This window comes from Heloderma suspectum, chromosome 10, assembly GCF_057233095.1.
Source record: "Heloderma suspectum isolate Gila_16-S chromosome 10, 16-S_ref, whole genome shotgun sequence".
Classification (NCBI taxonomy): Eukaryota; Metazoa; Chordata; class Lepidosauria; order Squamata; family Helodermatidae; genus Heloderma; species Heloderma suspectum.
This window is the reverse complement of record NC_139467.1, coordinates 8,053,908-8,069,190: the sequence shown is the minus strand read 5'-3', so window position 1 is coordinate 8,069,190 and position 15,283 is coordinate 8,053,908. Positions and strand designations below refer to the sequence as shown.

Here is a 15,283-nt window from a genome sequence, read left to right as displayed (position 1 = left end):
AATTTTAGATAGATTTAGATAGATGATCACACAGAGAGATACACACACACACATACAGAGACATGCACATAGCCCCCTCCCCTCCCCTCCCTTCCACGCACACACACACACACAGACACAGACCAGTACAGAGTGGACAACCAGGCAAGGCTCAGACTAGTAAATACAATGTGTTTTATTCTGTCTGAAATGCTGTTATAGTAACAGAGGCACATAGAAGCAGCGGCAAGGCCCTCCCAGAGTTCAGACTGCACCCTTGGATCCCAGGGAGACTGCAAGAAGAGAAGCAGCTAGATCTTGGTAAAAGTTGTTCAGCAAATTCCAACCCCAACTGGAATTAAACTTATTGCCTTGATCCTGAGGTCTGTTGTGGAGCTGCCACTGGAGCTGTCTTCCCTTAAACTGTTGGTGAAGAAAGATGGGGATCCAGACTTCCCACCATCGCTACCCTACAGGAAAGTGGCTAAGGGTGACCTTGCAAATGCAGGAACTAAGGACACCCTTTGGAAGCAGAACAAACCAGACAAAACTAAGTCAACATAAACAAGGATTTTCATATTCTGTAGAGACAATCGGCATTATCTGTTCTGGCTGTCGGGTTTGGGGTTCTTGGCTGGTGAAATTGGAATTTTAACTGGTGGTGCAGAACACAGGGGCAAGCCCTGACTGACTGCAAGATGGGACCATAACCTGTACACTGGGCTAAAAGGGTTTACACAGCACAGTTTGAGTCAGCCTGCCCCAACCTGGTGCCCTCCAGAGGAGTTGCAGTCCTACAACTCTGGAGGGCACCAAGTTGGCGAAGACTGGTCTAAGCTTTAGGAATGAGCACACTCTGGGGATACATCTGTCATGTCATTTTCATACAGGCCTCCTGACTGCACATCAGTTTCATGCCTTGTTCCTTGTCTGTTGCACCCAAAGCTCAGAAATCTCCCCAAAGCCTTCTCCCCTACAGCATCAAGTCACTCCAAAAGCAAATGCCGAGCGAGGTAGGCAGAGAAAAGCTGCTATTACACATGAAATAATAATATGTATGTGTGTGTGTTTTTTTTGCAATAGTAATAATCATAAGCTGAGGCTGAATGGTGATAAAGGACCAGTTCAAGTGTGAGACTTGATTAGAGTAAAAAGAAGAATGAAACTAAACAAATATACGTGAAGCAATACAGATGGAATACAATGGTCATTCTTCCTGGCATAATCCATACACAGTGTTCACAGGAGGACACACTTGCCCCTGGATTGGTTGCCCTTCAGAGACTGTGTGAGCACAGCTGGAAAGGCCAAGCGGCAGATTTGAATTCTATTACCGATAGGCACTTACTGGCAAAGTCACGTAAGGAGTGGACGGAATGCTGTGTGTTCTACACAGACCTCAGCTTGCCATGCCATCACAGGACCTGTTGTCTGACAATGAGCTGGGACAGGAGTAGGCAACGTGGTGCCCACGGACACCTTTCTTGGCACCCACCACGGTAAGGTGACTTTCCCTTCCACTTAAAAAGAAGCACATTTTCTTTCCGGTAGCTGGGACTGCTGTGAAATAGGTTTCTGTTGGTACTGAAAACTGTGGGTTCAAATTAGTTCTTTAATGTGTTGGGGCTCAGACCCCCATGTCTTCCTTGCATTCAGTCTGTTGGGCAGGTTACTTGCCCTTTGTCACACCTCCCATGGTGGCCATTTTGTGGTGGCATCCAGGGCAGTTTATCAAAGTGTCAAATTTGCCCACAGCTCAAAAAGGTTGCCTACCCCTGAGCTAGAGACATCTTGAGAATCTCATTTTTTTTTAAAGCAAGTTGCTAGACCTCATGATTTTGGAGAGGTGGTTGGGAACTTCTTCATGTCCTTTCCCTTCCAATTTATCATCTCCTTAACTTAAACATATTATATGAATAAAATCAATTACAGAAACAGAAAAATTATGCAAGACTAAGCAAATATATACAAATAAACATAACTAGAGACTTACAGCCTAAGACTTGGCTTGTACTTTGAACCAATATGTGAAATCCAGATCTCCTCTGAACCTCGCCCCAACATCCCCCAGCCTCTTTCACAGGGACTAGACCTCTGTGGGACCCTTTCCCCAGCCTTTCTCTCTCTCTCCTAGGAACCACATTGTCAATAATCCCATCTACATTCTTCTAACTTCTAATAGGCATGTACATTCTGTGACATCACAAAAGCTCAGCTAATGACTTGAAGGGGCTCACAGACAGGTAACAGCTAATGTTTAAGTAAGGGATGGCCAACCTTTCAATATTGGGACAATTGAGCTTTTAATTGTAGCACAGAACAATTTCAGAAAGTCTAGCTTGAAGGTCCAGGGTGAAGTATAAAACTGCAGCTACCAAAATTCCTTTATTATATGTATGCAACTATTAAAGGTGCAGGCACCCTAAATGTTGAAAGGTTGGCCACCCACGGATGAGGCTATTCTACATGTTGCGTGATGTATTCCAATGACAGAATGTGGTTTTCCTGAATTTTTTCAGCATGGAAGATGCACAGCCCTTGCCTAGGAGTGTTTCACGATCCTCCAGAGAACCACAGAGATGTAGCTGCTGAACCTGAGAAAAAAGGTGGGTAACACTGCAGCCCCTACTTATCTCTAGGGTCAGCTCTCCAGTTTTTCCACTACTGGCGCAGCAAGGGCACATCTACACTACAGACTTCCTCTTCCTGGGGAATTGTAGCTCTGTGATGGGAACTAGGAATCTCTTGAGAGAGAATTCTCAGCATCTTAACCAAGTGAAAATTCCCAGGGATCTTTGCGGGGAAGCCATAATAGTTAACCTGGTATAAAAACAACATAAGCCAGTGATGCAGATATACATTCTAGACTGGTCCATTTTCCACCCTCCTCCCAGATCATAAGGAGCATCGCAGTAGCAATGCGAGGGAAAAGGTGCACAGGGATAAATAATGTGAGACTGAGAGGAGGGCTGGTGGATGGAGTTATCTCCCAACACCAAACAGGAGTTTCAGGTTGGGTCTAGCACCAGAGGGCAGGTTGCTCACCTGCCCACAGAAGGGAGCCAGGCTGGAGCTCGTGCCTCCCTTGCAAGAACGGTTTGTCAAGGCCCAGTCTTTGGATAATAAAAAGCCAGGGCCTCCGCCAGTGGAGGCTGGTGGCTCTGGTGTCAGTGGGGCAGTGGATCTGCTCCGGGGTTCAGTCAGATGCTCCACACCTTGGCGAGCTCCTTTAGAGTTCTGACTGGTTCTGGCTGAACCCCGGAGCAGATTCACCACCTCACTGACACCAGAGCCACCAGCCTCCACTGGTGGAGGCCAGCTCCATGTGAGGCACTGCTCTGGCTTTTTCATGTTCCCCCTCCCCACCCCCTAATTCTAAAAGGTTAAACTGCCTCTCCTTAGACTCAGTTCCTGGCAGTAAGAGCTTTAACCTCAAACCCTGCTTCTCCACACCTTCAGATGCTATCCTCCCATCAGGGACAGCCCAAGACATTTTGCTTCCTCAGGCAGGGCAATCAGTGGCGCTTCCCCCCAAATCAAGGTGCATAGTCCCAACTTATTTTGGCACATCTGGCAGAAAATCCCACAAGCGCCTCTTCCCATCCCTGGCAATTAAAAAAACACAGTAACAGGAAAACAACAGCTAACAGTTTTCTGCCCTTTCATGATACCTCAGATGGGCTGCCTGAGGCGGCAGCTTCGCTCTGCCTAATGGCAGGGCCAGCCTTGCCTCCTTCATTTGCCCCAAACCACAGACTTTGGACGCCAACCCCTGTCTGACTTACACAACCGCAGCAATTGTCTCACCCTTGCAACTGCATGGCCGTGAGGGCAGCCGCCTCTTCCTGGCCACTTACCAGGAGGAAGAGGAGAGAGAGCCCAATGTCCAGCAGAAAATCCTTTTTGCTGAATCCCAGAAGTGTTTGGGGCGTGGTGGTGTTTACAGCTGGGAGAGGAGGAGGCCAGGCCACCAGTCTGCGCGACTGGACTGCCTGAAGGGAGTGGCATGTGCCTTCCAGGCTCATGACACAAAAGCTAGAGGAGGCAGAAGGGTTTAGAAGGGGAAACGGTTGACCAACCACTCCCTCGGCACAGCAAGCCTCTGTGGGGAACAAGCTCGCTTGAAGCCAGAGACAGTTTCAAGGTATTTTGTTTTCGGAGGCAGAAAATCCAAAAGGTTCCCTTCCCCGGTGGTGATAATATGGTAATAATACGTGGAAAAATTGACAAGTTGATGCTGTTCACAGGTACCCCCAAATCTGGTGGGTGAGGCCGCACGTCCTCACCTGACCTAATGGTAAGGCTGACTTTGGCTTGAACCTAGCATACCTTGGGCTACTGCAGTGCCCTTTCCTCGATAGGGGCTTCCCCCCGCCCTACGCTTGGAAGGGGGCTTCTACAATTGCTCACTTCTGCCAAGTCCTTCCCGGAAAGAGCAGTGACGGGGAGTGGGGGGGAATGCCTACTGCGTCGAGGCAGGAGCTGTTCAGTCAGCCTGCAGGTACAGCAGCCCTCCAGATGTGTTTGGCCATAACTCCCATCACCCCATGGGGATGATGGGAGTTGCAGTCGAACACATCTGAAGAGCCCCACGTTCGAGGAGGCTAAAGAAGCCTTTGCTACACCCTTGCCTGTGAAGGGAAGCATCTCGAAGGCCGTCGCTGGGCTATCACCACCCCAAGCATTATGTTACCCTGATGTCATGGCGCCAGGGGGCATACCAGCAGCACATCCAGCTCCTGCCCTTTACCCTGGCCCAGCTCCACTGCCGTCCCTTCAGGCCCGTGACCAGCTGCGGTTTGCATTTACCAGCTGAGGTCTTGCTGAAAAGGACGTTCCGTAAAAGAAGGGATTTCTCATCATTTGAACCTCTTTGTTTAGCGATTTATATTCTGTCTTTCTAATCAATCAAACGCTCAAGGCAAAACTGTAATTGCATAAAGACGAATGCTAGCTTAAGCACTGCTCTTCCTCCAGCGAAACTGCAATCTCTGCTAGTTTCTTTAGTTTGGTCGATAGGCCTGTATCCGGCGTGCCTGTATCACGAAGCTGCACACGTCAAGAGAAAACGAACAGTGAGTCCTGAGCCTGGGGGCTGTCAGCTGAGGATTCACCCTTTGTAGCACCATGACCCCAGCACTGGCCAGGTGAGGGAGTTATCGGAAGATGAGCCGCCCCCTGCCTATGAACAGCAACAGACCAGAATGGGTGGAGGGATACTCCTTCCCTAACCCCTACAAAGGCTTCTGAATGAGGTTTGCTCATGGGTCTGAGTAACTTGGGGGGCCACTTTTGGGGGCCTTTTCCTCCTCGCCTTGTTCACTCCTGCCTCGCCTTCTCCCACCCTTAGCTTGACGGAAGGAGTCTGACAAGGAATAGCAGTGCCACAGAAGAGGACGACCACGGTTCTCCATAGGAAGCAGAATGTCCCAAGCAGCTCCGAGGCATCTAACTGGAGAGGTTTAAAGGAGGAAATATGTTTGCCTTTTCTAATGGAGCCAGGGGGATCAGAAGAGCAAGCTGGATCAGGGCCACCTGGAGTCTGAGCTGAAGGGAAGGCTGAGGCCTACTAAACAAGGTCAAAATGGACATAGTCTCTTAGTCTGCGGTGTGCTAGAATGAGGCCCGCTGCACCAGTCCGAGCCTGGTGTGGAAGAAGCGGCATTCTTACGCTAGTAGTTCAAGCGTGATATAACTAACAAAGTGAGGCCAAGCGGAGTTCTTTGAGCCTGATTTCTGAGGGAAGAAGACCTCTGGGGAAAGTCCCAAAGAGGTGGAAAACAATGGTTTTGGCACAACTAGAGAGCAGGCCTGGAAGACAGAAGTGGGGGCTCAACTGTGAGACCAACTGGAGTAGTTTAATCCAGGCCTGGAGGAGCGAGGCCTACATGAGGAACTGAAGCCTCTGGAGCCTTTCTTTTTTTTTTTTTGGAAGATGGTAGGGACGGAGGGCAAAGTAGAAGGTAGAACTGAAGCCTGGTTTGAAGGAAGGAGCAGGAAGCACGACTGCCGGATGTAACACAGCGCATGACTGCTGCGTGGGAAACGAGGCCTTCATGAGGAGCTCAAGCCTGAAAGATACCTTTGGAAGCCTGATAGGGGTGGAAAAGGAAAGTCGGAGTAGCACCAGGGCCTACTGGAGCAGTTCAAGCCTGGTGCAGCAATGGGGGCAAGCTCGGGGAAACCTTCTTATTCGGCCGACCCCTTCTGCCGGCGCTTGGAGGGTGGCACGAGGTGGCGGGGCAGGTCAGACGGCAGGCCATGGCCCTCCAACTTGACCTCAATGAGGTGGCTGGCAAGTGCAAACTCCTCATCGTCTAGCATGCCGTCACGGTCCACGTCGCTGAGTTTCCAGATCTTGCCGAGGACGGAGTTGGGCAGCTTGGTGGTGACCATCCAGTTCTTGGCCTTGGTGCCGCTCAGTTTGCCATCCATCGGGGAGAGGTTGTAGAAGATCTCGTCATACTTGGGCTTGTCCTTGGTCACCACCCACTCGTCATCGTCCATCCCCTCATAGGCCCCCTCAGTCGCTCCTTCAATGAAGGGGCCGTTGCGGGTGCCGTCAAAGGCCCCGCCATGCACTATCTGCTCGGGGACTTCCACCTCCTCCTGGCGCAAAAGGGGCATCAGTTTGGCGATGTCTAGAGTCAGCAGCTCATCCAAAGCATCCACGATGCGTGGCTTCAGCCCATGGAATTTGGTGAAGTCGTGCACCATCAGCATCTCCTGGAGAAAAGTCAGGGAGGGGGAGATGACATAGCCTGGAGGAGCGGTCCTTGCTTCCTACACTCAGTGATCCTGCACTAACATATATTGGCTAGGTTCATACATAATGCTAGCCTGCGGTTTATTTAATCTATGATTTGTTGCCCTATCCAGAGGTTGTCTGGCGGATGATTAAACAAACCATGGTTTGTTTTCTCACACACACGCTTGTCTGTTTCCCCTCCTCCTTCCCCTGCTCCCTCCATGTATCCCAAAAGCCTTTGTGGTGCTGTAGTACTGGCACATAAAGCAGCTTAAAAAAAAAACAAAAACACTCTTGCCTCTGTAGCCTGGCAAAACAACCCATGAACAACCTACAGTTCTGGATTCTCATGTAACAATACCCCATGGTTTAAACAACTCAGAGATCACAACCCAACAACAAATAGTGGGCTCTCTTCATGGGTTGTTCGTGATTAACAAACCATGGACTGTTAACACGGGTGGGTTCGCACATCATGACAACCCAGAATTCAACAACCCATACCATGACTTAGCGTTATGTGAGAACAAGGCCATTAAGTGACAATGCACAGTGCAGCCTGAAGCCAGGCAGGATTCAACCTGCACACCACCACACATCTCTGGCCAAGGGAGGAAAATCACAGATGGTAAAGTTGGGCCTGGCAGGGATTTCCATTAGCCAGGTTTGGTAGATGGGCTAGCACTAGCCTGCTGGTACTAAACATGGCAAGAAGGGCCAGTTAGCAGGCAAGGGATCCCAGCCACAGTCAGCAGGAGGGGATGGAGGCAGGCAAGGAATTAAGAGCTTTTCTACATGAGACATTTAATCAGCTGTTAAACCACTATATCTACCTTCAGTTTCGTCATGGACTTGAGATCTGAGTGCTACATGAAGAGTGTTTCCTTTCCTGCTTTTTCACTATATAACCTATATATCTAGGCGGCACTGTGGTATAGCAAAACAGCACAAATACACAAGAGGAAATCACACTTTTGCTTTCACAATTAAATGTCACATTTTCCCAGCTCTAAAAAACTTGCTGGAAGTGCTCTTTAGACACAGAAGCGAAACTGGAAGATCACAACGTCATCTAAAGGACACATAAACAACCACATGATAAATGCCTCATGTAGAAAAGCCCTCAGGATCTTGCAGAGCAGCAGCATTTTAGAACCAGGACTTAACTGAGAGGCTTTCTAGAGGACAAACAGCTCATCATGTGATAGATCAGTTCTGGATTGTACCACTTCAGACTGCAGGGGTGGTGGTGGTGATTTCATATTTATCTTCCTCTGCATATAAACTCCCAGCACACAGGGGGTGGAAATAACAGTTCAGCCAGGATAAAAATTCTGGCCTAGCCTTTTCCCTGACATGCTAGCTTTCTATGTGCAGGTTTTCTTTTTCATGGGGAAACATTCAGTCATTCAAGCCTGCAACCTGCACTCGGATGTCGCACTGTCCAGGAAGAGTTTTGGCACATGGTGCGCTGTTTGTCTGGAGGTGGGGGCCAGGGCAGGAGTGGGGGAGATGACAGCTTCACTCAGGATCTAATGCAGGGATGGGGGGGGTACCATTTTACGGTTTTGCCTGTCATGCCCCAAATGTCTGAGCCAACAGGCAGCTCCTCCTGGTGGGATGAGGAACTTGCACTCACCTGCATCTTGTTGCAGTCGGGGAAGTCGCCGGGCGAGATGTGATGCTCCAGCTGGATCTTGGAGAAGATGACAGGCAGCTTATAGATGAGCTGTTTCTTCTTGTTGTCCTTGCCAAAGACAGATGGCATCTCCCTCTTCAGGTGGCTGATGATGTGGGCGTGGACCTGGGGGTGGGGGAAGGGGCAGACAGAACCCATTATATACTCTAGAGGTGTGGAACCTCTTTCAGCTGGAGGGACAAATTCAGTTTCAGAGAAGCACTTGGGGGCCACATTCCAGTGGTGATGGGAAGACCCAAAGGCAAAAGGTCTGGAGCCAAAAATACAGAAAAATACCAGCATATTTTAACTTAAAGCTCTTACTGGCAGTAATTCAGTTTTAGGAGAGGCATATCTGCCTTTTAGTGGGGTTGGGGGAACTGCAGAAAACCCGGGAAACCACCAAATGAAAAGATAGGTGGCTGAGGGAAATGGGAAGGGGGCATGGCTGTCTAGGTAACCCCAGAGGGCCTGATTGGGACCCTGGGCCAGCCGTTTCCCACCCCTGATATACGGGGACCCCATAAACCCTTGTTAGACATTTCAAGTATTTGGGACAGGAGCACATGGAGATCTGTATCTTTTTATATAAAGAGGCTGGAAGCAGATTTGTTGCCAAAGAACCGCTGCTTGCCTGCCAGTGGCTGAGCAGTTGTGATGTCACGGAATCTTCACACATCCTCACATGCGCTTTGTGGGGAGGAATGGTGACAAACCAGGAAGGTTCTGCGAGTCAAGTTGAAAGGTCAGTTTATTTGGGAAAAGGCTTGCAGGGGAGGCTAGGCTCAGGAGAGGACAGAGGCGGTGATGGTAGGCAGACAGAGCATCTGAAGGCGGAAAAGCTGAATGAGTGGAAAGAGGATCCAAAGTTGTGGTGACTGAAGAAAGGCATGTAGCCTTCGGCCTAATTTCAAAAGCCATCTGCATGCCATCAGTTCAGACCTCTGGCCTATCTGTCCTTCCTGGCACCCGCTGCTTATGAAGGGAGGAGAGAGAGAGAGAGAGAGAGAGAGTGAAGGGGGTGGCAGAGTGAGCAAAAAGGGGTGGCAGAAACAGAGCAAAAAGGGTGGCAGAAAGAGAGCAAAAGGGGGTGGCAGAAAGAGAGTGAAAAGTGGGTTTCAGTAAGGGAGAATGAATAGGGAGTGGCAGAAAGAGGGGGCAAAAAGGGGGTGGCAGGAAAAGGCATGACCCACCCACTTTTAGCTTCAGCCTTGCCTCCTGCTGGATTTGGCCCCCTCCAGTACCGACACCCCCCCCCCCACAGATTACCCATGAGGGAATGTGGCCCTTGACAGAAAAAAGGTTGCCCAGGCAGTAGGCTGGGAAGGAAAGAAGTGCCAAAGAAGAGTGCACGGTGCTCTTCAGAAGACAGAGAGATTGGAGAGCCAGGAAGCCAGAGGCGGTAGAAGTTCAAAGTTCACATGTTGTTTTGAACTAACCAGCCCAATCTTGTTTCCTGTGTCCAGGCGAACCGTATATGAAAGATCTGTTTCCTCAAGTTGTTAGTCAAGGTGTGAGCGACGTAGCAAGAGAACGTCAGAGCAGCTTTGAGCATGCTGTTTTATAATGCATGCTGTTTTATAATGTTTATAATGTTGTACTTTTATATTTTGTGTGTGTGAATTGTTCTGAAGCACCCAGAGAGCCTCGGCTATTGAGTGGTATAGAGGTGATGGTGATGGTGCTGCTGCTAGCCTTGCCTGAGCAGGGCTGTAGACACACCTTCCGTACGTCTGGGTCAGCAGACAGATTCCATGTCCCCCCCCCCCCCGCCTTTCTGGGGTCATTTTCTCAACTGCTGGCTGGATTTATATCCCAGCACTTCCTGCACAAAGCAACACAGCCCATTGTCCAGGGCATAAGGAAACTCCGTGATGTCAGTTCAGCTCAGCTCCCCTTGAGGTGACGGACAACCTAAAACTGCAGACGCCTGGGGCGTGAGAGAGGCTCCAAAGCCCAGGCAAGACAGGATGCCTGGGTGGGGTGGGGTGAAAGAGATAAGTGGAGGACACGTCCACGGAGAGCCAGAAAGAAGCCAGGTTGTAAATCCTGCTCTGATGGTGCCAGGAAATGGCTGAACTGGATGGAAACGTGGGCCTTAGCACCACAGCCTCATACCTCCCAGGAAAAGCGGGTGTTGCTTTGGGGCCACTTGCAGGATTTCTGGGGCCCTCCAATGGAGCAGTCATTGGGGCATCTTGAACCAGTTAGAAGTAGGGTGGCCATGTGTCCTTCTTTACAGAGGACAGAACTGGCAGAGGACAGAAAAGCAAGATTCTACAACCGCGACATACGTTTATGCCAGTGGTAGGCAATCTGGTGCCCTCCAGATGTTTTGGACTACAATTCCCACCAGCCCCAGCCAGCATGGCCAATGGCATGGATTCTGGGCATTGTAGTCCAAAACATTTGGAGGATACTGGGTCACCTACCTGTGATTTATGCAAACCAAACCAGTTTGGACTACCAAACCAGAATAAAATGATTTTATTCTGCTTCTGCTGGGCATAGGAAAGGGGGAAGGAGCTATGCTGGCTACTGGGCCCCTGAGCCTTGAAAATCTTATTTAGTGGCCCCCATTTCACTGGGATTTCACACATGGCTATCACTGTGGCCATAAGGACCAGAAACTTCATTTAAAATAAAAAAATAATGAGATTGGATTTTCAGGATTGAGAATTCCACACTAAATGCCTCTGTCATCAGGCTTTGCTCACTTGTGCCAAGGTGCGACATAGGGCATCTCTACACCAGCCTAAAATCCTGCATTTAAAACGGGGCTTTCTGCTTCCTTTTTAAATGCAGGATCACAATGACCCCCTTTTTCACGAGCTTCCTTCTCCCCCACCCCCTTCCCCCTCCTTCTCCCCATATCTGAGTCTTCCATTATCTTTCACTGATCTCGCTCCTCTTCTTGCCGCTTTTACTCTTTTCACGGAGGACACCAAAGCGGAACACAACAGCGTAATTTGAGAGCTCATTATCTGCAATCTATTTAAAAACGGAACAAAGGGCATTTAGTGCAGGAGACGCCTTGAATGACCACGGTGTCATGTAAAGAGCCGGAAAACTTTCATGAAGGAGCTATCTCAGTCGCAGGATAAAAGCTCAGTGTGAAGGAGCCCACATACATACTGGAATCGCTCATCCAATTACACTGGAATTGCTCACCCGACCAGGCTGTTAAGCAGGGTCCCCTTCCTGACAGCCTGGTTCCCTTTTCTAGTTCTTAAGTCAAAGTGGGACTATGAGCTGAGATGGTCCTCTTGCCTCCAGCACTCCTCCTGTACCCACCCACGTGTCCAACCTCACAGTCTGTAACCCCCGGGCTGGTGTGCCTGGCACTGTGGAAAAGCCCTCTGTGGAGGGCCTTGCTTGTACAGCCGCCCAGCTGGATTGTTTTCTTTAAGCCAGGAGGAGGAAATTGCCACTCTGGAGAGCCCTTGCAATACAAATCCATCTTTACAGGTGACAGGAAAAGATAAGCTGAAGAGAGAAAGTCTGGAAAAAACAGAAACTTCCTGAGTTTTGGGGCCCCCCGCTGACTCCTTCTCTGGGAAACCGAATAACCCTGTAAAAAAATAAAATTTGAGAGAGAGAGAGAGAGATGGAGGAGCCAGCAAAGGGAGTAATGTCTCCTCATCTGATTGCACAGAATAGCCAGCATGGCTCTGCATTCTCCATGCTACGGTTTCTAAAGAAAACCCCAGAGCAGTGGAGGCTGGTGGCTCCGATGTCATTGGAGAGGTGGATCCATTCTGAGTTTCAGTCAGAACCAGTCGGAACTCTAAAGGAGCTCTCCAAGGTGCAAAGGTGGCATGTGTGAAGCACCTTGGAGAGCTCCCTTAGAGTTCTGACTGCAACCTGGAGCAGATCCACAATCCCACTGACATCGGAGCCATCATCCTCCGTTGCTCCAGAGAACAGCTCCCTGGACTCCTAATTGGACTGTGGAACCATCCAGCATGGGGCGCCCTCCCATGGTGAGCCTGGGAAATCAGCTGGATGGACTCCATGGCATCCATTCCAGTCCCAGTCCCAGCTTTTGTCGGTTGTGTGGGCTGACGGGAGCATTATAGGGAGGGGAAGCCTGGACCAGCCCTGCCATTGGGCAAGGTGCTGCAGATTGCCACCGGCAGCAGATCTGGGGGGACCATTTAAGTCCAGTCAATTATTTAGTGCCAAATTAATGGGGCCACCGCTCAGTGGTAGAGCAGCTGCATTGCATGCAGAAGGTCCCAGGTTCGATCCCCAGCATCTCCAGGTATGGGTAGGAAAGAATCCTGCCTGAAATCCTGAAGAGCTGCTGCCAGTCAGTGTCGGCAATACTGGGCTAGATGGACCGATGGTCTGGCTCGGTGTAAGGCAGCTTCCTCTGTTCCTAGACGCAATGTTAACCAAGTGTTGGCATTTAAGGTTCCTCTGTTCCTAGATTCCAGTGTGCACATTCTTAAAAATGCAGATTAGCTTCCAGGCACATGCGTGTGTGTGTGTGTGTGCTGATAATTACCTGATAATTATTGGGAGCACAGCAGATGTGGAAGGGGGAATTTAACCCTTTCCTTCCTTGCTGCAGCTCTGAGGAAAATCCCTCCTCTAAAGGTACTGTTGCGATTGGGAGGAAGCCTCCACTGATGCCAATGGGGGATTTCCCCTGCACCCCAGAAAAGGGATTTTCTTCAGAACTGCAACGAGGGAGGAAAAGGTTAAATTCCCTCAACAGTGGTTGAGTGTGGGTTGTTACTGAACTGTGGGTTGTTTGTTGAACCATGGATTATTGTGTTGTCCGAACGCAGCACGTTTTCCGCAGAGTGGCTTGTTAACCATGCAGTGTGGCTTATTTTTCTCAAACAAGCCACCTAAAGAACCCATGTTGTGTTGTTGGGTTGTTCAGGGTGGTTAACAAGCCACACTGCATGGTTAACAAGCCACCTTGCAGAAAATGTCCTGGGTTCAGACAACATTCTAACCCATGGTTCAACAACAACCATACTCAATCACTGAGTGTGGGTTAGTGTGTTGTGTGAACAGCCCCAGTGAATTTGTACCAAAAGGTCTCTGGTGAAGCACCTCCTCTTACATCTGGACCATAAGAGTCAGCAGTCTTGATACCTGGTTACCATGATTGCAGGGTGGTTTGTGGCTTGTTAACCACCTTCAGCATGCCGTAGTGTGGCTTCTGTCATGCAAACCCGGCCAGAGTGGCTTGTTGCATTGGATAACAAGCCATCCAGAACCCATGGGCTGTTATAGGATTCTGGGTGGTGTGTTACCTGTGGGAACAAGCCACCCTGGCCAGGTTCACATGACAGGACAAGCCATGCTGCCAAGGATAATTATGCTAATGCCTCCCAGCATGCAAATGGCAGCAGGGGGAATAAGCCACCATGGCTTATTTCCTCAGCCATGATTGTGCAAACTCGTACTCATCTCTGAAAATCATTGCTGATTGGAAGGTGCCCACCCAGGCCATTTTTGCAGGATGATGTTGCTGTCCAATGAGGGTCTGAGCCCCTCAGTAATGTATATGATATTATAATATTAATATTAGGGCTGTCAACCAATAAAAACATCAATAATAGTAGTAGTACATCTGAGCATTTATTTAATGCAGCCTTCCCCAGACTGGTGCCCTCCAGATGTGCTGCATGCAATTCCTATCATTTGTCTGGGGGTGATGGGAGGTGCAGTCCAACACATCTGGTGGGCACCAATCTGGGGAAGGCAGATACAGTGTTTTCTAGTGTTCAAAGTGTTTCACATACGTTATCTTGTCATAATCCGCTATCAACAATTCTGTAGAGCAGATCAGTCTTACTAGCTCCACAATGCAAATAGGAGGCTGAGGTAGAGAGAGAACGGTGCAAGGCCATGTACTGAGTTCCTGGCAGAATTACGGTTCGAACCAGGGCAGCCTTGATTTGTAGCTCCATCTTCTAGCTGCTACACTACATCAGTTCCCAATTACTTCATATTTGCTTGCCTAACCATCTGCCTTTAGAGCCCAATAAAATGTAAATAAATGTGCAAATGGCCAAACCTTTGATAAATAGGTGCCTCTTTTTTTCTTTCTTTTTTTGTTGAGCAATTGAAGGGAAGGCAAGAACATTTCCAATTTAGTAAACAAGAAATGCCACAAGTCATTACAAGCAAAGACCACCTTTAAGGTTTTGTTTCTCATTCTGGTACGATAACACACCAGAACCAAAGCAGTGTTGAACAAACAAAGTGGGGGACCATTCAGACCAGTAGCATGAAGAGTGGTAGGTAAAGAGTTGTATCTCTGTGTCAGAACATGTGCTATGCAGGCAGAAGGTCTTCAATCCACAGCATCTCCCAGAAGATCAGGGAAAGAGGACTAAACTACATGCTACATGAAATGCCGAGGGTGCTGCTGATCCTAACCTTTTGTTTTTACTTTAATATAAGTGTCTGGACCCACAATCTGGACCAAGGCCACCACACACAGCTTGTGGGGTTTAAAACATCCCCCTACCCATGCCAAACCTTGATCCCAATGGTATTTTTATTTCTTTCATTACCCAAAACAGACGAGAAAAGATTCTCAGGTGTCTGAAAAGACTTTTATTAAGCCCAAAGTGTTTTGGAAAGGACTTCCTTTCCTCAGGGGCCATTTATCTTTCTCCAGATGTGTTGCAAAGAATCCTTCCAATGCTGTTTCTGTCTTAAAATGCATTTGGAGCATTGACAGAAGAAGCAGTGGCATAATAAAAACATTTTCAGGCACCTGAGAATATTTTTTCTTCTGTTTTGGGACCCATAAATTTCTTCCCCTCTTGCTGTTTTCTTATTCCTCTTGTTAGCCAACTGCACATGGGGGGGGGGACGACAAATTTAGGGTGGAGTGGCCGGTTGAG

The 15,283-nt window shown here is 49.0% G+C and overlaps 1 protein-coding gene and 1 long non-coding RNA gene across 2 annotated transcripts in view; one reads left to right on the top strand and one right to left on the bottom strand.

Moving 5' to 3' along the window:
* The first annotated feature begins 152 nt into the window (after positions 1-152).
* On the top strand, positions 153-5,319 carry LOC146337582 (uncharacterized). The gene is made up of 3 exons (XR_014785006.1): positions 153-2,250; positions 2,436-3,134; positions 3,299-5,319. It is a non-coding gene; the product is annotated as an uncharacterized LOC146337582 (long non-coding RNA).
* Positions 4,845-15,283, bottom strand: part of EHD2 (EH domain containing 2) — a 39,668-nt gene continuing 29,229 nt past the window's right edge. Inside the window, exons 4-5 of the mRNA XM_084814929.1 lie at positions 8,367-8,531; positions 4,845-6,705 (exon numbers count right to left, since the gene is read on the bottom strand). Of these exons, the coding sequence (XP_084671055.1) occupies positions 6,169-6,705; positions 8,367-8,531 (702 nt within the window). The 3' untranslated portion in view covers positions 4,845-6,168. The remainder of the gene's footprint in view (positions 6,706-8,366; positions 8,532-15,283) is intronic.